The following is a 21,887-nucleotide window of genomic DNA, read 5'->3' as shown; positions in this document are numbered from 1 at the left end:
AGCACAGGGCCCGCTCTGGGGCTAGTGATTCATTTCACATACTTCTTTCTGTCACATAAACTGTAATCATGTTTAAAGGGTATTAGGAAACCCAAGGAGGGATCACTATGAGTCAGGTCCAACTCGACGGCACATAACAGGTATGGCGACATGTGGTGGGAATACATTCTGAGTGTGCCCACACCAGGTTGATGTGCTCGTGAGGGTTGGTTGATGATGAGGCTGCTGCCCCCTCCCTCCCTCCATTGCTGTTACCAGCAGTCGGACTCCATTGCTCACTGAGGAGAGCCGGGAGCACAGGAGTGGCCTAGGGGATGTGCTAATGTAAATGTGCTGTTTCTGTTCTAAACACAAGGTTTTTAGTACAGCCTATCACGTGTTGTTTCCCTTCCTCCAGATCTGTGTTAATTTTTCTGCTCCTGGTTAAACGTCACTCGTGTCGCAGCCCTAGAAGCACTAGAGTCTCGGGTTCACTCTTTTTTCCTACCTTAATTTGTTTACTCGGCAAGCGTTTCATTGAGGGCGGAGTCACACAAGGCACCATGTGCAGGCAGCGGATGAGCTGTGCTGTGTGGTCCTCGTGGGAACTCCATGGAAGGGAGGTGTAGCGTGTCCCCTCTCAGCCAGCTCACATCTCAGTGGGACTGGAAGATCAGAAACGTGAGGATGAGAGAGTCTTGTTGGTGCGTCAGCCCTTGGCTGTGATTTCAGCCACTTCAGTGACTTTCTGTAACTTCCTAGGCGTTCCTCACCAGAGTGGCTAAGATACAGCAGGGCGCTTTGGAGCTGCTGCGGGCCGGGGTCATCGTGCAGCTTGCCCAGTGCCAAGTTTACGACATGCGCCCAGAAATGGACCCTCAGGGGTAAGTGTCCACGAAGGCTTGCTTCTGCGAAGCCCCCAGGAAGGATTCCTGAGGAAGAGGTTCTGAACATCATATTCAACATTCTGCGGGGACAGTTCTTTCTGCTCTTGGTGTGCGTTTGTTGTGATGCCTCTGCCGTTGGTAGGTGGGAGTTATAATAAGGGTAGAAGTGGGTGGGGACTACTACTTTCCATCTTAGCGTAGTGATACCGGGGAAACAGGAGAGGAATTGTGTCAGTAAACGTGTGTCTCCCGTATTCGTCTTGTTTGATGCTGCTGCCACTAGTCAGTGAAAGGGCCCTTTACAATATATGGTGATTTCTTGTGCATTTCCAGTCCTGAGGACCACAGTTAGAATTTCAGAGTTCGTACTTTTTTTTATCTTTTTCTCAACTGCTTGCTCCTGTGAAATTCTCCTCCAGTGGGATTCTCAGATTTCAGGCTTTCTAGCAGATTCCTCAGTTGTCTGGATATGGCGTTTTTTCCTGTGTGGCTGCAGCTCTGTTCAACATCTCCTCTTAGCAAGAAGAAATAGCATTGGGGTTGATTGACTGATAGTCAAGGGCTGCATTGTCAGATTGAATGTTCCAGGCTTACCTATAGAGCTTTTACTGCCTGAGGAGAAAAACGTTGGTATTTCTAAAGTCGAAGCATGGGAATTATTATTCCATTTTCACTGGAGGTGAAGAAAGTCAAGTTAATTACCCACCTGGGGCCGTGGGGCCGCATCCTCCCCCATCCTCCCCCATCCTCCCCCTGTTTCCTTCCCTTCTCAACAGGTAGCTGCTCACTTTGTTTACTATATAAATCGACACAAATTTAAATGTAAACGTTATAAGAAATCACACTATTAATACAGTGCTCTGAGACAGTCCTAAAGGTTGACTGAAGTTACAGCCTAACTTCCACTATTTTTTATTTTAAATCTTGTTTTCTTTTTTATAATGGACACAGAGCTGTTTCTTGGGCATACATATAGGAGAGGGAAGTTTAGGAAAAATAGCATCTCTTTCTCACCCACAGTCTCTGTGGCCTAGGGGAGCATGTCAAGTAGAGTGACTCTCTTTGAAAAGTTTTGAACATTGTCTTTTCAAATTACACAGACTACTTTAATGACATTTTCAAAATCCAGATAATTCTGCTCTTACTGGTGAAGTTGTAAATTTAGGCAGAAACGCCTGTCTTTAAACATGTTAATGGACGCCAGGGTGTAGAGCACTCATGAGCAGCTGGGCTGTGAGTGGGTTGCCCTGTAGATGGTAACAAGCCGATAGTGTGTCCCCCTAACTCTGGGAATGTTGCTCTCTCCGTCGGTTGCAATGAATCCAGCATGTTTGGCATGAGAGACCCCCCGGTGTTCATCCCCACCCCAGCGGATCGGTACCGGCAGATCCTCCTTCCTGCGCTGCAGCTGTGCCAGGTCATCCTCACGTCGAGTATGGTCCAACACCTGCAGGCAGCCTCACAGGTAAGCGCTCCCTGGCTTGGAGATCCTCAAGTGCACCGCTCCTTTCCACAAACGGAAGCTTAGCCACAGAAGGCCTCGGCGACCTCACCTTAACCTTGCTGTTAGAGGCACAGCTGGGTACAGGAAGGCCAAGGGCACAGAGGCCCCTTGCGCTTGCTTTGTAAGCCAGTCGGCCTGCTCTGTACTCTTGTTTGAATGAAGTGCTGTAGCAAATGAACCGACCAGTGAGATGGGAAGCGAGAGATGTCACTTTGTTTTGTAAGAAGAAATAATGACTGGGTGGGAAGTGATTGGCTTCTGACATTTAATCCCATCAGTATTCATTCAGAGGGCATTATACAGTGCTCAGTCCTGCAGAAAATGCAAAAGATAGGTTTATTTATTTATTTGCCACATTTAGAGAAATAAGTGACTTTTCTTTAGATCCTAGTTCGTTTTATTTTCATTGCTTTTTCGTGAAACCTTAAAAAAATATATTGTATGTTTCTTTGTGTCTTTAAACTAATAATATACCATAGGCTTTTATGGATTAGTTAGGCTCATCTTTTGTTATGATTTTCTGTTACACTTTGTGGCCCTCAGAGCTGTGTCTGTGTCCCCAGACACTTGGATTTATGGTCAGTTGTCTGCTTTCCCTGCCTTCACCCTCATTCTTACCTCACAGAGGTGGAATGCTGCTGTTCCTAACTTGTCGCCTTACTTGAGATGCATTAGTGTAGGTGGGTCCTGCGCCCTCCAGAGGTGCCCCTTAAGTCACTTCTTTAAACCTCAGGGACTTTCCTGTTTTCTCCTTTATTGAAATTTAGATTCTTCAGAGGAACTGGGACATTGTGATGTAAGACATTGGTCTTCTAAGACTAATCATGTATTGGCTGTTTCAGAATCACCCGAAGAACTTCCTAAAACAAAAACAGAAAGTAAACAGATTCCTGAGTCCAGGTCCAGAAATTACGGGCTGAGGCCAGGAGTCCGTGATAAAAAACAAAAAGGGCACGTGATTCCGGGTCTCTGCTTGGTTTGTCATTGTCTCTGCCTCTAAGGCATGTAGAACCTAGTTGAAGAGATGGTCAAATATGCGCATGATCACAGAAGGCTGCGTGGTGGTTCATTTGTAAGATGCCACTTGGAAAGGGCAGAATCTGGAGATGAGGGTGTGCAGCTCCCGTGAGTTCACCATCTTAGAAGAACGAGACAATGTTTTATGTGGTTTTCACTTTACATAGAGCAACTTCCTGAATTCAGAAAGTCATTTTTCTGCATACTCATTTTAAATTCTCTTCTCATTCTTTGTGGACAAACAGTAAAGGAAGCTAAGTGGGTTAAAGGATAGTCTTCATATGGTGACACCAGGTTACATAGTCTGTGGGTGTTCTTATAAGCTTGGAAATGACCCTTATCCCCAGCTTCTTAGTGAATTCTAGTTAAACGCTGGCGTTTTGAAGAAGTAAATTATGTAAGTACAGAAGGCACTTGCCTCTTACTCTTCATTACACTGAATGACTTATTTCAGCGTTGTTACTGAGAAGGTGAATTATAAATTTGTCATTGAGTCTCTTACTGTTGCCCCTGTTTCTCACCATCTCCCCCTGTTCCTGTGGCTTAGGTGTTGCAGTTTCTCATTTCCCATTCCGACACCATCCAAGCAATCCTGCGCTGTCAGGACGTGAGTGCGGGGTCTCTGCAGGAGTTGGCTCTGCTGACAGGAATTATCAGCAAGGCGGCACTGCCTGGTGAGTTATCATGTGGAAAAGACATCTGGTATTTTTTGTAGACTAATATACACTGACCAGAAATCCAAACCTGTTGCCGTTTAGTTGATTTTAATGTGTAGTGACCCTACCGGGCAGAGTAGAATTGCCCCATGGGGTTTCCAAGGCTGTCATCTTTATAGAAAAAAAACCTCACTGCCGTCAAGTCGGATGCAACTCATAGCGACCCCTCCTTGGGTTTCAGAAGCGATATCACTATGGAAGTAGATTGCCCAAACTTCCTTCCAAGGGGTGGCTGGTGGGTTTTGAACCACCAGCCTTCTGATTAGCAGTCCAATGCCTTAGGCACTACGCCACCAGAGCCCCTCATCTTTACAGAAGCAAAGCCCAAACCAAACCCACTGCTATGGAGTTGATTCTGACTCATAGCGACCCTGTAGGACAGAGTAGACCTGCCCCATGAGTTTCCAAGGCTGTAATCTTTATGGAAGTAGACTGACACATCTTTTGCCTACAGAGTGGCTTTTGGGTTTGTACTAGTGGCCTTTTTGGTTAGCAGCTGAATACTTTAACTACTGCAACACTAGAGCTCCTTATACTTACAGAAAACCAAACCTGTTGCTGTCAAGTCAATTTCAATGCATAGAGACCCTGTGGGACAGAGTGGAAGTGTCCTATAAGGTTTTTCAGGTAGTAATCTTCATGAAGCAGACTGCCACGTCTTTCTCCCACTGAGCGACTGGTGGGCTCGGACAGCAGGCTTCACACCAGCAGCTGTGTGCTTCCTGTGGCCCCAGGGAGACACAGAATGAGGTTTCCTCACTTTGAGGCTGGGTACGGTTTATTTGAAATCAGTATCACTAATGGAATGAACATGACGTTTTTGTTTTTGAAAGAAATAAGTTTATATTTACAAGAATGATAAATGGTCACTATAAAAATACTGAGATGTTCAAGAGAAAAATGAGGAAACGCTCAAAATCCTGCTCTCCATAATGCCAGTGTTCACGTTTATTCTCCCGTCGCTGGACGTCGTTGTGCACGAGCCCCCACGGGAGGCACAGAGAGGCAGCTTTGTGAAGATAAGATTACCGTGCTGTTTTAAAATTTAGGTAGTTGATTTTACATAGATTTATAATAGACTAAAAATCTCCCTAAAGAGACACTGGCAGAGTTGCTGAATTCCGTGTGTTTCCTCACTGTAAGAATACGAGAGAGATGAGTCTTTAACAGATCCTGAGATGCAGAGAGAAGACCCTGAAAGCACTTACGATGCATTGGTTGTTACAGATTTTACTTTGTAGTTTAGTTTTTCCTCCGCATGTACATTTGAGACAATCGGTTATCTCACCGGATAGGAAAGCTGAAGAGTTCTCGCCACTTGCCCTTTCCCTTAGATTCTGTTGCGTCTGGTTTTAGAGCATTTACCTTCCGTCCTGCAATCATAGGAGCCTCGGTGGCTTACTTTACAGGAAGTCACAGCTCTTTCTTCCCCACGGCATCACCCTTCCTAGGTTCTTTCTGTTGATTTGTCTCTTCGTATTTTTAGTTTGTGTTGAGGTTCTCCTCCACAAGGAAAACTGCATTATGTTCCCTGAGTCCACAATGAAGAATGTCTGAAGGTTGCCTTGATGGTTTTTGTCCCCACATGGTATTGATTTATTTTGTTTTTGCTGAAAAGCTTCACAGCAAAGCACACGCTACCTGGACGGTATCTACATGACGGTTTGTTGTTGTTGTTGTTATGTGCCGTCTTGGGTTTCCAAGGTAGTATCACTACGGAAGTAGATTGCCCCATCTTCCTTCCGGGGAATGGCTGGTGGGTTTGAACCGCCAGCCTTCTGGTTAGCAGTCAAGTGCCTTAGCCACTATGCTACCAGAGCTCCCACATGACGGTTTAGTGATGATAATTCAGGCTGTGCTGCCATTTTTGCCTGTTCTTCTGAGTCATTCCTTCCTCATTAACATCAAGTCACTGCCCCAAGGTTCCTCTCTGACCTTCCAAGTTACTATGGTCGTTTAGATCATGTATAGTTAGTTCTTAAAAGAGCACAATACTCAAGGTGGACTTTTTTTTCTTAGTAGTTACACTAAACTACTATCTGGTTTAGAGAAGACTTCAGGGCATATTTTTGGTTTAAGGTTTAAAGATTATCTCAGGCTGTAGTTTCAGGGCCTCATCCGTGGCTCATCCAGAATGAATGCTGGGACCAAGTGTGCCCCAAACTCCAGAGACCTTTATCCATGCTTCTCTTTATATATTGGAAGCAGATCACATCCCTAAGGCAGCTACTCAGCTGTTCCAGTAGATTCTACCATGGAGTTGATTACCTGTCTCATCATAGGGAATCACTATATCCAGGTGCCCAGTCACTCAAAACCAGGCTGAGCCAAGTTGATGCATAACCTTACCTACCACAATGTACTAGGCACAGCTTTAAAATATTTCACATGCTCATTGATACTGACAAAGTCTTGGGAGGTCAGAATTGTTATTGGTCCCATTTTATAGCGGCAGACTTGTCCAGGGTCGCTCTGATAGTCCTGGTGGCATGGACGTCCGGCAGTCTGACTTCTGAGCCAGTAAACTTAACCTCTGGGTGACATTGTTGGCAGGGCCACTGAGCCAGCACCAGTTCACGGCCACCCCCATGTTTAACAGAAGGCAGCGGTGCCTGGTCCTGTGCCAGCCTCTCAGTGATTGCTCTTTGAGCCCATTGTTGCAGCCAGTGTGTCGGTCCATCTTGATGAGGGTCTTCCTTTTTGCTGACCCTCTGCTTTTGGAAATATGATGTCCTTCTCTTGGGTTTGGTTGCTCCTGGTAACTTGTCCGAAGTAAGTGAGACCTATTTGTGTTGCCTCAGAGAGGTCTGAGGCTAGCCCTGGGCCTCTCCCCCCCCAACATTTTTCCTTGCCTGCGTCCTCTAGGCTGGGAGGAGGGGAGTTTAGTAGGGCAGAGTGTAGTGCCAGTTGGGGTCTGGGAGCCTGAGCTTGTTCTTAGGAGCTCCCAGGGCAGATTCCAATATGCCAAGAGAGAAAGTAATCCTGGGCACAAGATCCAGAGGAGGTGAAGGGCTGGATCTACTTGAGAACTGCCGCCCAAGTGAGCAGACAAGCCAGCATGGGCCAGGTGGGGCTGAGGTCATGTGGTGGCCGAGCTAGAATGAGGCAGAGGACAGGGTCCTGGGTCATGTGTGATGGAATATGTGCGGCCCGATCTAGAATGAGGCAGAGGACAGGGTTCTGGGTCATGTGTGATGGAATATGTGCTTGGAAGTGAGTCGAAGTGAGTCAAAGGGATTGTGAAAACACACGGAAAGTTAGTGTGACTGGGACAGGCCCAGTGAGTTCCCTCCAGCGTGACTGCAGTCATGGGGCAGAGAAACAGCCCAGTGGTGAGAAGACCCAGGGGCTTGCTTGGAGTGGATCTGGTGGGTCTGAGGAGCAGGGCCTAGTCTGATGTCTTTGCCAGGGGGCTCGCTTGTTTTCACTGGAATAGAGTTTCTCAGGGCTGAGAAGTGTGGGCTGGAGAACGGCCTCTGTCCAGGCCACGCTGGCAGAACAGAGCAAGGGAGAAGCCGGTGCCTCTCAGTGCCTCTGCTCTGAAGAGCTCTCCCATGCCACCAGACAGAAGTCAAGCCCAGTGTCAGAAGCTCAGGAAGGAGATGGCAACCGGGGGTTGGTAAATGCACGTCCACGACTCGGAGTAACCGTTTCACCTGCACACTGTGGGCTGGGTGTGATGCTTGCCTCTGTTCCAGTCAGATGAGACACAGTCCTTGGGGTCTGCAGGGGGACGGTTGTCATGTTAATTCTCCATGTGACCTTGGGCACATCGTTCACCTCTCAGTAGAAATCAAGGAAGTCGACGTACTGTAAGTTGATCAGCCTGGCTTAGGAATTTAGTAATGGCTTCAAGCCAGAAGCAGCATGGAAACGTTTTTCTGGCGAACTGTAGTGTGTCCAAGGGGAGGGATCAAATCCCATGCTGCCTAGAGGGGTTGGAAGGAAAAGGAAATCTAGTTTTGTCCTTTGTGTTTTCCATGGGAAAGTAACTTACTGGTGTATTTAGAAAGTTTTAATTTTTATGGTCATAAATGTAACTTATTTCTTTCTTGAAAACTTAAAAACAATACTTTTAAAAATCATTAATTCGACATGGACTTTTGGTTGCATATGAATGAGCACATGATGGTGTTAATATCTGTAAGGCACTTGGGTTGATTGTAAGTTCATTTTTCAGAACTCCTCCTTGGAGGGCAGTGTTTGCACAAGGAGAGCTCAGGGGGCAGGAATGCATAGGAAAGAAGGACACAGGGAAGAGGTAACTACAAGGAGGAAGTGGGAAGAGAGCTGTTATACTGTGGGGAATTACAGTCAATGTCACGAAACAAAATGTGTATGAACTGCTGTATGGAAAATGAATTTGGTCTGTATGCTTTCACCCAAATCACAAATTTTTTTAAAAAAAACTCCTTCATGGCACAATCTGCCTGTTTGTCACATGAAGAATGTAAAGTATTAGGATTGCTCTTCCATGTGGTCAGTGCTTTTATCTTGTTGATGGTAGTAAAGCCACGCTTAAAAGTGTTCTCCATTTTATAGGTATAGTAAGTGAACTTGACGTTGATGTAAATGAAGGATCTTTAATGGAATTACAGGGACATATTGGACGATTCCAGGTAAGTATTCTTATTTCTTCGAGAGTCTGGCTTAGCAACCTTCTCCGGGAAATGTTCTTTGTGCGAACTCGCTGAGAGATACGCGTATCGTATTGACAGTCAATACGATTGCAGTATCTCCAGACCCAGAGGTACATCTGCCTCCGCCTGTTCTGTGATCTGTGCTTTCCCTCAGCATATTTAATACAGATTAAGATCACCACCTGAAAATACGGTTTAGTCACCACCATGTCCTGCAGGTTCGTCGTCTGGAGTCGAGTGTTTCTGTCAGGCTTACTGTATTATACAACAGTACACTTGGCCCAGCCTCCCCCTCTGCTTCTCATAGTTGAGCCTCTGGTTCAGTGTTTTTAATGGATTCTTTGATGTCTCTACATGTTCATGTTGCTACTTCTTGGTTTTTCAGTTGTAGCAATGGTCTGTTGAGTCTCCCTGAAGGAGGATGAGAAAGTAGATCTCCTTACTCCTTTCCTACTATCACACGGTGTGTAATTCCACATGCCACCCCACCTCACCCCAAAATTCTCAATGCAGTTATTTCTGAATGTTGGTTAGGGTAATATTTAGTATTGCATTATTGTATCTATAAATGTCCTTTTGATTGGGCTGTGGGCTGTACCGTGATTTTTTTTCTGTGCAAAATTTTGTTTCCCCTGGTGTTCGTAGTTGTTTCTGCTTTCATTTGCTTGCTTTTTAAACTAATGATTAAATAGCACAGGTGGGCGCCAGTGGCCCTAAGTCCACATGCTGCATTCTGAGTCATGCTGCCAACAGCTCTCCAGACAGGGTGCATACTTACCAACAAGACCCTAGCACCCCGAGCTTTTCAGTCTCCTAACTTTTTTCATTGGAGGAAAATAGAGACCTTTTTGGTGGATCTTTCGTAAGGTGAACTCTGGCAATGTGTCCATGTGTCTGTTTATCTATAAGAGTAACAAACACACAATAGTTTTTTTTTGTTTGTTTGTTTTTTCCCCTGTAAAGATTAGAAGCCTTGGACATGAGTTGAACATTTACCTGAGGTAGATACACTCCTTGGAGAGAACAATCATGGGAGAAAGAAGGGCTGCTTATGCACAGGGAGACAGCTCAGGGGACAGGAGGGCATGGAGGGATGGACACAGGGAAGAGGTAATTATTGGGAGGAAGTGGGAGGGGAGCTGTTGCATTGTGGTAAACTGTGGTCAATGTCATGAGACAAAGTGTATGTGAACTGCTGTATGGAAAGTGAATTTCCTCTGTAAATCTTCACCCAAATCACACACACACACACAAAAAAGATTTACAGCCTTGGAAAGCCTGTGTGGCAGCTCCACTTTTCCATAGGGTCACTGTAAGTTGGAATAACTTAAAGACAATGCGTTTGTTACACACAATAGTTTTACATTTATAACCATTTTGGCAAAATAAATTGATATTGTCTCCTTGACATATTTTGCTTTATCCTGACTTCTTCTTCCAGCTGACATTAGTGAGATTTTGTATGCACACGCACATGATGTCACCAGGTTTTAAGATACATGTTTTTCATGCCCACTCATGTACAGACACTGTGCTGTGTACTTTGAATACAGTGTTTCAGGTAATCTGGGCAGCAACCTTGTAAGAATTGTTGTCACCACTTTAGAAACATGAACATAGAGGCTTAGGAAAGTTAACTGCCTTGTCCAGGTCACAGAGCAAAAAGACATGGGTCCTACCCACTGACTGTGTGGCCAATTTCAGCTGGATGGCTTGACCCTTCCCTCTGAGACCCAGAGGGACAGTGGTGCCCTCAGATGAAAAGCACCAGCATTGCACGTGGTGACGTTTGTGTTGCGTCTCCCAGGGTGCCTGCTCCCGCCCCTTTGCTGCTGTGCCTGGCGCAGCCACAGCAGCCTTGTGTGTGTGCTTCGGGACACGTGCTCAGCACGGCCCGCCGGTTCCCACCTTCTGTTTGCTCTCTTCTTTGGCTTATTGCTGTGGTTCCTTGTATGAGTACGTACCGAGGAATTATTCAGTAGTTTTCTTTGGTTTGATGCAAAAAATCTGTTGGCAAACATTTAGATCATGTTGGAGACTAATAGCTAAAACTTGGTTTTCTTTTAATGAGTTGACTGCCAATTGAATACATTTGTGAAAAGACACCTTTGAGTAATGCTGACTTTAGTCAGCTTTGTTGAGAGCAAGAAATCGGACACCTTCAAGATGGATTTCACGCCCCCCTGGGTTTTTCCTTGTTTAGAGAGGTCACTAGTTTTAAACATTCAGCTGGACATCAACAGAATATCTTCTTCTCCTTAGCGTCAGTGCTTAGGGCTGCTCAGTCGCTTTGGTGGCTCCGACAGGCTGCGTCAGTTTAAATTTCAAGACGATAACGTGGCAGCAGATCGAGTGAGCAAAAAGGATGAGATTGAACTGGCCGTGCAGCAGGTACGCGTGGAGCGATGGGCATGTTCTTTACGATTTTTACACTTTTGGAACTAGTTAATAAAAAAGTACTCACATCTGTTAAGTAATTTTTTATTAACTAGTTCCAAAAGTATAATTGTATAATTATAATTGTACTATATAATTACTTAACAGATGTGAGTAATTACAAATTGAGTTATAACTTGGTTCTCCTTCAAATTTGGGTTTCCCCGAAATCCGGGCATTTTGGGAGCCACCATTTCTGTGCCCACTGTTGCTCCGTTTAGATCTGTGCCAACGTCATGGAATATTGCCAGTCCCTCATGTTGCAGAGCTCACCTACCTGTCAGCATGCTGCCTGTCTCTTCACCCCCAGCCTTTCCGAGACCATGAACAGAGACGGACCACGGCCAGGTGAGCCCCGTCCAGTCCCTTCTTTGTGTGTCAAGGAGCTGAGCGGCTGTGGCTGTGGCTGGATTCTCAGTGGCTCCAGGAAGGGGCACTGCTTGTCATCGTTATGGTGAGGGTTAACGGGAATTTTTAAAAAAGGCTTTGGAAAGAAGGAGTGGTGTGGAGCTTCTATTGTCAGCCTGGCCTATAGGTCTAGAGAGCTTGAGAGGTGGGGGAAAAGATTTTCTGAGGCTGAATCTGGAGGAGCCATGTGGAGAGAAAATTGTTTTGAGTAGTAGAACCTGAGATGCAAAAGAAGGGCCCCAGGATTGGAGAGTAAGTTAGTGGAGTAAGCCCTGCCCCACTGCATTATTGTAGGGGTTAAATCAGTGAGTTAATGTATGTAAAATGCTTAGAACAGTGCCTGGCACTTGGTGTCACAGGAGTGTTAACTATGGCTATTTTCCATTTTTGCTCTGGTTGCTATTTGGCCGGTTTATATGACCTGTGAACTAAGGACCCTGTTGTATAGTGCTTCTACTTATCAGGCATTACGGCCTCACCTGTGCAGTTTGGTTCTGCAGTCACATCTCTTACCACCTGCCACCATCTCCCGGCCTTCCCTACCAGTTCCAGCCCTCCAAAAAGCTGTCTGCCGCATTTCAGGAGGTGGCATGTGATGGACTACACCTCAACATAAAGAAAACAAAAGTCCTCCCAACAGGACCAATAAGCAACATCACAGTAGATGGAGGAAAAATGGAAGTTGTCTAAGATTTCATGTTGCTTGGTTCTACAATCAATGCCAATGGAAGCAGCAGTCAAGACATCAAAAGACGTATTGCATTGGGCAAATCTGTTACAAAAGACCTCTTTCAAGTGCTGAAGAGCAAAGATATCTCCTTGAAGACTAGGATGCGCCTAACCCAGGCCATGGTATTTTTAATTGCTTCATATGCATGTGAGAGCTGGACAGTGAATAAGGAAGATCGAAGAAGAGTTGATGCTTTTGAGTTGTGGTATTGGTGAAGAATGCCGGAAGTACCGTGGACTGCTAAAAGGACTAACAAATTTGTCCTGGAAGAAGTGCAGCTGGAATGCACCTTGGAAACGAGAATGGCCAGACTTTGTCTCACCTACTTTGGTCATGTTGTCAGAAGGGACCATTCTCTGGAGAAGGTTGTTATACTTGGTAAAGTGGAGGGTCAATGAAAGAGGGGAAGTCCCTCAATGAGATGAATAGACATGGTAGCTGCAGTGATGGGCTCAGGTATAGTAGGGATCATGAGGCTGGCACAGGACTGGGTGGTGTTTTATTCTGTTGTACATAAGGTCGCTATGAGTTGGAGACGACTTGATGGCATAACAATGACAAGAAGAAGTCACATGTCTCTTGAGCCTTCCTCAACTGGTCTCTAAGTCAGTGGCCTCTGTGGGCTCTAATATTTTCTAGACTTGAGCAGCTTGGAGTGGTGAGAACTATGAAAGGCTCTTAAGTCCTTCTGGCATTAGCTCATTCTGTGTGTGGCTGTCTTCCCACCAGGATAGAGAGCTCACAGATGTTACCTGGGGACCAGGCACCTAATTTCCCTGGGAGAGGACTCTCTTACCTACATTGTAAAGGTTGTCACATCATCACTAAAGACTGGAAAAGAGACTTGGAAAGTCACATGTCTAGGGTAGCATCAACAAACAGATGCCCCATGGGAGGTATTCACTTGTCTATGCCAAGTACTTTGGAAGACAGCCACCTGGTCAAGAAGAGATCCATATTTGTACCCATTCCAAAGAAAGGCAATTCAATAGAATGTGGAAATTATTGAACAATAGTGTTAATATCACATACAAGTAAAATTTTGCTGAAGATAATTCAAAAATGGTTGTGGCAGTATATGGACAGGGGACTTCCAAAAATGCAATCTGGATTTAGAAGAGGACGAGGAACAAGGGATATCACTGCTGATGCCAGCCCAATCTTGGCTGAAAGCAAAGACTACCAGAATAAAACTTGTGTATTATTAACTGTACAAAACTATACAAAGCATTCAAAAAATAAATAAAATTTAAATTATAAAAATAATAAAAAGCATTTGACTGTGTGGATCATAACAGATTATTGATAGCACTGAGAAAAATGGGAATCCCAGAGCAATCAATTGTGCATATGAGGAACCTGTACATAGACCAGGAGGCTGTTGTTAGAACAGAACAAGAAGACACCGCATGGCTGTATATCAGGACTGTATTCTTTCCCCACACTTAGTCGATCTGTATGCTGAGCAAATAATCCGAGAAGTCGGACTGTATGATGAAGAATGCGACATCAGAATTGGAGGAAGACTCATTAACAGCCTTTAATTAATAGGCAGAAGACACAGCCTTGCTTGCTGAAAGTGAAGATGACTTAAAGCACTTACTGATGAAGATTAAAGACTACAGTCTGCAGATTGGATTATACCTCAAAATATTATACCTCAAAATTCTGTGTGTGTGGCTAAAGAAAACAAAATCCTCACAACTGGACCAATAAGCAGCATTACAGTAAGTGGGGAAAAGATTGACATTGTCAAAGATTTCCTTTTACTCGGATCCATAATCAACACCAATGGAAGCAGCAGTCAAAAAATCGGACAATCTATCACACTGGGCAGATCTGCAAAAGACCTCTTTAAAGTGCTAAAAAAAGCAAAAAGATTCTCTTCAGAGACTAAGGTGCCTAACTCAAGCCGTGGTATTTTCAGTAGCTTCATATGCATGTGAAAGCTGGAGAATGAGTTAGGAAGATGAAGCAGAGTTGCTGCTTTTGGGTTGTGTTGGCAAAGAATGCCTGGAATCCCATGGACTGTCAGAAGAACAAACACATGGGTCCTGGAGGAAGTGCAGCTGGAATCCTCCTTGGAAGCAAGAATGGCCAGACTTTGCCTCACCTACTTTGGTCACGTCTGACTGTAGACGGAAACCATGCTGTTTGGCTCCCAAGTGGACGTGTTAAAGGGTAAATCCAGCTCTGTTCTCAAGTATTTGAGCTAGTGTTTTCCTTGTGTCTTTGGAAGAATGATGCTCAGCCAACTGTTCCGTAACCAGCCTGGAAATGAAGCCGTGGAACTAGACCCGTAGGGTGAGGTGGGAGGGGTTTACCCAGGGTGAGAAACCCCTGGAAATTGTGCTTGTGTATCTGTAGTTTGTGTGTGTGTGTTGTGGGTAGATGTGGGCAGGTATAAGGGTTTGTAGCATCCGTGATGTTTTCAAAGAGGTCCAAAGCCAATCCAAGGCAAGCTCTGTTGGCATCCAGTAGCCACATGTCCTCTTCTCCCAAGGTGGTCACAGAACTCCTAACTGCTCCTCTGAACAGTGAATGGTGGTTCAAAGGAGACTTGCCTTGGGTTTTATGATAGTTTATGTGCCCTTAACTGCTAGGTGCCCATGTTTGAAAGCAGGTCATTTGTAAGGCAAAAAAAAGATTGCCAGCATATAACAGTGTTTGGTGTCTTCACTCAATTAGATCCCCAAGCTCCAGTGGTTCCGTATTGGCGCCTGCCTGGCCTGGGCATCATTGTCCACCTGCTGAAGCAGAGTGCCAGTGACTTCTTCAGTTACTATGACAGCCATCGGCGGAGTGTCAACAAGCTTCAGAATGTCGAGCAGCTGCCCCCAGACGAGATAAAAGAGGTACGAGTCATGTGCTGACTGGGCTGTGGGGACATCTGAGAAGCATGGTTTGTGCCAGTGAGGGCCAGGGTGCCGACGTCAGAATTGTGAGGAAGAATGACGTATGCGGACATAGGCGGTGTGACAGCAATTAGTGTGACACTCCCGTGTCACTTGGAGAAGGGTCCCACATGTTAGCACCACACCTCATGAGCATAGAACTTCTTGATGGAAAAACAGTGCAGGGGTACCTGTTCTGGAATACCGGCTGCCATCCAATAGAGAGACCTCTGGCCTGTGAGTAATGAGTGGTGATTTATACTATAAAGAAGATGAGGATGTTTTTGTTAATCTGAGTTTTCGTATGTTTTATATATATGTATGTATGTATATACATAGGAGCTCTGGTAGCATAGTGGCTAAGGCACTTGACTGCTAACCAGAAGGCTGGCGCTTCAAACCCACCAGCCACTCCTCGGAAGGAAGGTTGGGCAATCCTACTTCCGTAGTGATACTGCCTCAGGAACCCAAAGAGGGGTCGCTATGAGTCGGGGCTGACTCGACGCACACAACAACAACATATACGTATATGTAAACACATATAGCAAAAAGGACGAGGAGGCTGCCTCTTCTGACCTCCTCCAGTTTCCGGAGTTGGGGGCAGAATCACCACCAACAGCCCAAGGCTTATTCCTGTGAGGCCAGACACACTGCCGCCCTCCAGCCGTTCTACTAACTCTGACACCACTGTCCCTCCCGTGGTGCTCACCACCTCTCTGCTGGGTTCGATAATTCATGCAGCGGCCGCACAGAGCTCACAGGCAGTAGTCATGACTGTGGGGTTTGTTAGGGAAGTAGCAGGCTACCATTGAGGTTCCGGAACACGCTCAGGATACAGTTCTTCCGTCAGGACAGTCTCCCCTTGCTGTGCCCTCAGGCACGCCTCTCTGGCCCTTCGGCTGTCAGCCTGGCCTCTGCCCTGCTTGGGCGAGTGTTAACCCTCTTAGCCCTGCCAGTAAGTACACCTCTGTGCACCCCACTCTGCCAGCAAGCCTCCTGCCCAAGGGCGCTCAGCTTCTAGCTCCATGGGCTGCAAGATTGCCGCTCCGTCTCACGCCTCCTCTTTTCTAGCTCCGTGGGCTGGCAAGGTTGCCGCTCTGTCTCATGCCTCCTCTTGGCTCCACTGCCGCAGTCTCCCTGCCAGGGCGTCTCTGCCAAGGAGGTCCAGCACAGGGATCTCGGGTACAAGGACACCTTCACTTTCCCTCCAGTTCTTTTCTCTTGATGGCAGTGAGATCCCCCTTTCTGTTTCTAGGAGGGCTCATTTTAAGCCTGGCAGAGTGACAAAACACCAATCCCTACATTAGGATTCCACACACCTTATGTGCATGGTCCCACCCCCACAAGGGTGCCATGCACCTTATTTACGTTACTCACAAGCCGTCCAATCCCCTTGGTGGGCCACTAGCACCTTACATTTGCGTAGCACCACCCAGTAATCTGGTGGGAGTCGCAAAGACCACGGCTAGAGGAGCCACCACAGAATTCACAGCATCACACGTGTGTACGTATGTGTGCGTGTTATGCTTTAAGCTTAGGCTTCTGTGGTAGACGCCGTATCCATCAGAGATTTCTTGTGCCTTGAGTATGCAGTATCTGTCCAGTGGATTTTTTCAAACAAATGGGATGGCCTGTCAGCCTCAGCTGCCTTCTCTCAGTGACCAAGGATCATTCTCCTGTACTTACTGTCCCCTTGTGGCCTGCCTTCTTTTCCGTGTGGCCGGTCACCGAGGCAGTGCTGAAGCCCTTGGTGCCCTGTGGCAGTCTGGAGGTTAAGCCGTTTGGCCAGTCCTGGTTCACACCATGTCATGTCACTGTTAGCAGCAGGCAAAGCCCTCTCCTTCTTGCCGCTCTTGGGATAATCACAGGGACATCCATGAAGTGCTTGCCACGTGCCAGGTCAGAACTGTGTGCTCTGCCTGACCTCCATGAGGTAAATAGATGCTTCTTCCACATGTCTGGTGAGGAAACTGAGGCATGGAAGGTTGACTGAACTGAGCACGTGGTTAGCATGTACAACAGGAAGTGGGCATTGTTGACTGGCCTCAGGTAACCCTATGTGTGCATTTGTGTAGCTGGTATTTCCCTCTGGCAGTCATACCTCCCTGATGAGTAGCTCTTTGGCCATTTGCTGGAAGTTGCTAGTTGTCAGAGGAATGGTGTCACCATCCTAAAGTCTGTGGTAGCCCCTCAGCTGCGCTTCAGTAAGCCACTGCCAAACCCAATGTCGGAATGTTAAATCGAGCCCTTGTGCCCATGTGGACACCATGCTGAGAGGTGAGTTGGGGAGGCCCTGGTTGATGGTTCCTGTTCGTTGTGCTCTGGAAATGGGCTTTATGCCCAGAGGGTACTGACAGTTCTTTCAGAAATTCCCCGTGGGTTGCTCCATCCCTGCTGGAACAGTCGTTCTGTTTAATTGGACAGGAAGCTCTGGTTTGGCAGGTGCAGCCACAGCTTGGCAATGTCTGTTTGAGGGACATGGCTTTCAGAGGCAGCAGGTGAACACTCGTTGGTGACAGTGGCCACTTCTCGATCTCATATTTTCCCTCTGGTCACTAGTGTCTAAGTAGACAAGGAGCTCGTGTCTGCAAGGTGCTGGCTTTGAGTGGTTCTTACCGCCCTGTCACAGTGACTGGCCCCGAGGAGATTCTCATCACATTGCTGTGTGCCATCTGTAACAGTGTGCATGTTTCTCACTCTTAAGTTGTGCCAGTCTTTGCTGCCTGCTGGAGTCGATAAAATATCCACTGCCCAGAAGTATGTCCTGGCAAGACGGCGTTTGGTGAAGCTGATCAACAATGGCGCTAAGCTGCTTTCTCTCTGCTCCTGTATCCTTGATGAAGCCACAGCAGAACTTGAACGTGACCTTCCCATTTAATAATTGCCCTTTGAGTATTCAGGCACCAAAGCTGTGGGAAAGGGCATGCGATTATTGTTAGAAACCCGCCCCCCAGTATATGCCTGATGGCACAGTGCTGCCAGATGCCTGATAGACATAGCTCTAGTAGCACAGTGCCCAAGGCATCTGACTGCTAGTCAGAAGGTTGGTTGTTCAAACCCACCAGCCACTCTGCGGAACAAGACTGGGCAATCTACTTCCATAAAGATTTACCGCCTCAGAAACCCAGTGGGAGTTGCTGTGAGTCGGAATGGACCTGACGGCAGTGGGTTAGTATGCGCCTTGTATATTTCTGAACTAAAAATGTTTTTCACACATTTTAGAGAAACTGGGAATGCTGTTGATACATACACACGCTTTCTGGCTGGGCAGGAGAGGAGGGCTCTGGCGACTGGGGCCCCAACCATGCCAACCCCTTCCCCTCAGCAGCCTGGCTGCTATCTGCAGAGGCCTTCAGTGGCGCGCCCCTACCTGTCTGTCAGGTGGAGGGTGTGTGTATGGCACCAGGTGGTGCGATCTCTTTTATCCCCTCAAAAACCGTTCTGAAAACAGACGTGATGGGATTGTTCTCTTTAACCTGAGTGCTGACCTGCAGTCATCATAGAGACCTGCCTGTTCATTTTCTGGCGCCACCTGGAGTACTACCTGCTGCATTGCACGCCCACCGACTCTCAGGATGCCCTGTTTGCCTCTAGGACCTTACTTAAGAGCAGACGGCTACAAGGTAAACCTGGCTCTGAAAACTAGCAGACACCAGTGCATGCAAGTTTTCGTGCTTTGAAAAACCCTTGGGTTTTATTTACGTTTTTGTTTCCAGGTTAGTAAGAGTGATGGACTGGGTACTCTTGAGCCGCTTGCTGGCTCGACACAGCTGCTTTCTGGGTAAACTTGTGGGCTCGGGAATTAGTGCCAAGCAAGTGTCTCCTGCAGGCTCTGTATCCGCTTCCTCAAAGTGAAGGGCTCATCCAGCCCAGAGCCCCCTGGTCCCAAATGCTTTTCCAGAGGAGTGGCCTGGGTCTGCCTAGGCCTGGTCCTTACCACTGGAGCAAGCCCGTGTCACTGGCGAGGGAACCTGGGTGTGGGGGAACAGAAGGAAAGCTTGAGACCCCTGTCCACGACCACTGAGATGCCTCCCAGGGGCTCCCCAGTGTGAGCGTGTTTCTGCGTGGCACTGTTGTTCGTTGCTCTCAGCCGCTTCCCCGTGTCACAGAAGCCGGTGTGACTCTCTGTCTGCTCTAGATCCCTTCGCCCCTGACACCAGCCTGGACTTCAGAAGTGGGCTGACTGTGGTGAGCCAACACGACGTAGACCAGGTGAGCGGCCGCACCCACACACTTGGTTGTTTTATTTTTTTAAGTAATTCACAACGCCTGCTGTGTGAGTGCGAGCACAGCGTGCAGGGTGGCTCCAGGGTCGACGTTGACCGTTTAATAACTCTGTGACTTTGTGCGACTTGCTTAGCTTCTGAGCCTTCGCGTCCTCATCTGAGAGGTGGGTTTCATCAGAGCGCAAGGAAGTTTACTGGCCGTGGGCCTCCAGGGGAAGTGCTCCGAGATCCATGGATGTTATTGTCTGGAAACTCCACTGCCCGTTAGAGAACAGAAACCACGGGTTCTTTTGTTTTCCCTTTTGACTAACTTTGTAGTTTTTAGGCACAAGATAACACTTAATGTGCAGTTTCGTCAGGAATTAATTTAATAGTAAAAGAATGAGTAGCCATTAAAATTCCCCTCTGGTACACGATCACACGTCACCTGGCACCATGCACTGTTCCCCTCTGGTGGGCTGTCACCTCACCCAGCACTAAGCACTTAGTTGCCTTTCGACTGATTTTGTTGGAATGAATAAAGAGCATCCCAGAGACAGTTAAAAATGAAAGCAGCGTATTCATCCTAGCTGAGTCCTGGTTTAAGGAGCTCTGGTGGCGTAGTGGATGAGGCATTTGGTTGCCGACCAGGTCAGCGGTTCAAGCCTACCAGCTGCTCCGCTGAAGGAACATGGGGCATTCTGCTTCCATAAAGGTCTACAGCCCTGGAAGCCTCGTGGGGGTCACTCTGAGTCGGATTCGACTCAATGGCAGTGAGTTTGTTTTTTTTTTTTAAGTCGTTTTTTTTGGTTCTTAAAAAGTAGTTGCCAGGATGTGTGGTGCAGGAAAAGAAATGGCAGTGGCATCTGCTGCTGGCCATCTCCAGCAGTGGACTGTAAAGCCTGTCCCTGGTCCCCCCTCGTCACTGACTTCTGAACACTGAGGGTGGGCCTTAGCACACAGGAGCCTGGGCCCCCGCCTTCAGGCTGCACCCACAGAGGCCCAGCCCCGGGTGACTGCCATGCTTTGGCTGGGCTCACAGAGCAAAGCCAGTGCTAAGCAAAGCCACGTGCAGAATTAGTCAGAGAGTCTTATCACCTGAAGGTGTTTAATAAATATTTGTTGAATTAATGCCCGTGTTATGGTTCTGTTAGACAGAAAAAACAATGCAGGATGAATAAATAATTTCATAAAATAATCTGCTGAGACTTTAACGCAAAACTGAAGGCAGGGAGATTTATCTAATTTTGAACTTAGTTTTAGCATTTCTGTTTAATATCCAAAAGATCCACCTGAAACTACCTATGCCTGCTGAAATACACATGACTCTAATGATTAGACGAGGACAGCCTCCCTCATTTATAGTTCTTGAAAGTTAAAGCCTGCAAATGGCTTTTAAAGATTGGGAAATGAAGTAAAAGTCAAAGCCTCCCACCGCACCTGACCTTGGTCTCTTCCCACAAGGCAGCTTCTCTTCCCCAGTTGTCGCATGGCCCCCCGGAGACTGCTGCTGTGCCTGAGTCTGTGTGTCATGTACGTCAGAAGTTCTGCTCAAAGCAGGCTTTAAGTTTCACGTGTCAGACAGGAAAGGAGAGAGAGGAAACCGTTAGCATCATGCTGTAAAATTCTAGGTGGGAAATGTAGGTGTTGCGTTAATCCGATGTCTGAGCCAGAACCACGTTACAGAACTTGCGAGGTAGTTTAAATCGTGAGACACAGAAGAAAAGAGATGTTTGAGACCGCGATTCTAACACTGCAGTGTCACTGTGCCCTGCAGCTGCAGACTGACTCCATCAACGCGTTTGGAGAATCACTGCAGAAGAAGCTACTGGACATTGAAGGGCTGTATTCCAAAGTCCGGTCTCGCCACAGTTTCATACAAGCCCTGGTCAGACGCATCCGCGGCCTGCTGAGGAGACCAAGGAACTGAGTGCGGCTCGTGCTCTTCCCATGGGAGAGATGAACTGCGGAGGACTGTCTCCTTTTTATGGATTCGTTTATTTCTAAATTATGACCAAAAATTATTTTGTATTACTTTCTTTATAAATGGACATCTTTTCTGGAATCGTCTTTGCCTGGTCCCATCTTCACTAGTGAAAAATAAATCCTTTTTAAAAAACAAAACAAATGTACGCAGTTTTATCCAGAAGCTGATCCGCGGGGTGGGACTCTACACATCAGTCTTCCACTAGGGAACGCAGGATTAAAGGCATCCTGTGGAAATGTGACTTTTCTCCCTTCATACCCACATCACGTTTCTCCTGCTCAGGGTCCCTCCTGGGGGTGCGGTAGCAGGAAACACCAGCCCTGTTCTTTGTAGTGTCGTGGGCTCCGTACTGCGAGTAACGTGTTAACAGAAATGATTCCAAAAGCCTGCTCGTCTTTTCCCTAGTGTTAACCAACTTTTGCCTTTTTAAATCTTTTCTGCACTTAAATGACAGTATAATAAAGTTCACTTGTTCCTGAGAAAT

The 21,887-nt window shown here is 46.8% G+C and overlaps 1 protein-coding gene across 1 annotated transcript in view; it reads left to right on the top strand.

The window, feature by feature from the left end:
• NUP205 (nucleoporin 205) overlaps nt 1-21,346 on the top strand; it is a 107,073-nt gene extending 85,727 nt beyond the window's left edge. Inside the window, exons 32-42 of the mRNA XM_007952916.1 lie at nt 742-863; nt 2,193-2,331; nt 3,935-4,061; nt 8,646-8,722; nt 11,006-11,134; nt 11,401-11,527; nt 15,006-15,172; nt 17,916-18,039; nt 18,706-18,834; nt 19,350-19,423; nt 21,194-21,346. Of these exons, the coding sequence (XP_007951107.1) occupies nt 742-863; nt 2,193-2,331; nt 3,935-4,061; nt 8,646-8,722; nt 11,006-11,134; nt 11,401-11,527; nt 15,006-15,172; nt 17,916-18,039; nt 18,706-18,834; nt 19,350-19,423; nt 21,194-21,346 (1,368 nt within the window). The remainder of the gene's footprint in view (nt 1-741; nt 864-2,192; nt 2,332-3,934; nt 4,062-8,645; nt 8,723-11,005; nt 11,135-11,400; nt 11,528-15,005; nt 15,173-17,915; nt 18,040-18,705; nt 18,835-19,349; nt 19,424-21,193) is intronic.
• The last annotated feature ends 541 nt before the right edge of the window (nt 21,347-21,887 follow it).

Source organism: Orycteropus afer, unplaced genomic scaffold, assembly GCF_000298275.1.
Source record: "Orycteropus afer afer isolate SDZICR_OR568_19922 unplaced genomic scaffold, OryAfe1.0 scaffold00365, whole genome shotgun sequence".
NCBI lineage: Eukaryota > Metazoa > Chordata > Mammalia > Tubulidentata > Orycteropodidae > Orycteropus > Orycteropus afer.
This window is presented reverse-complemented; position numbering and strand designations above follow the sequence as displayed.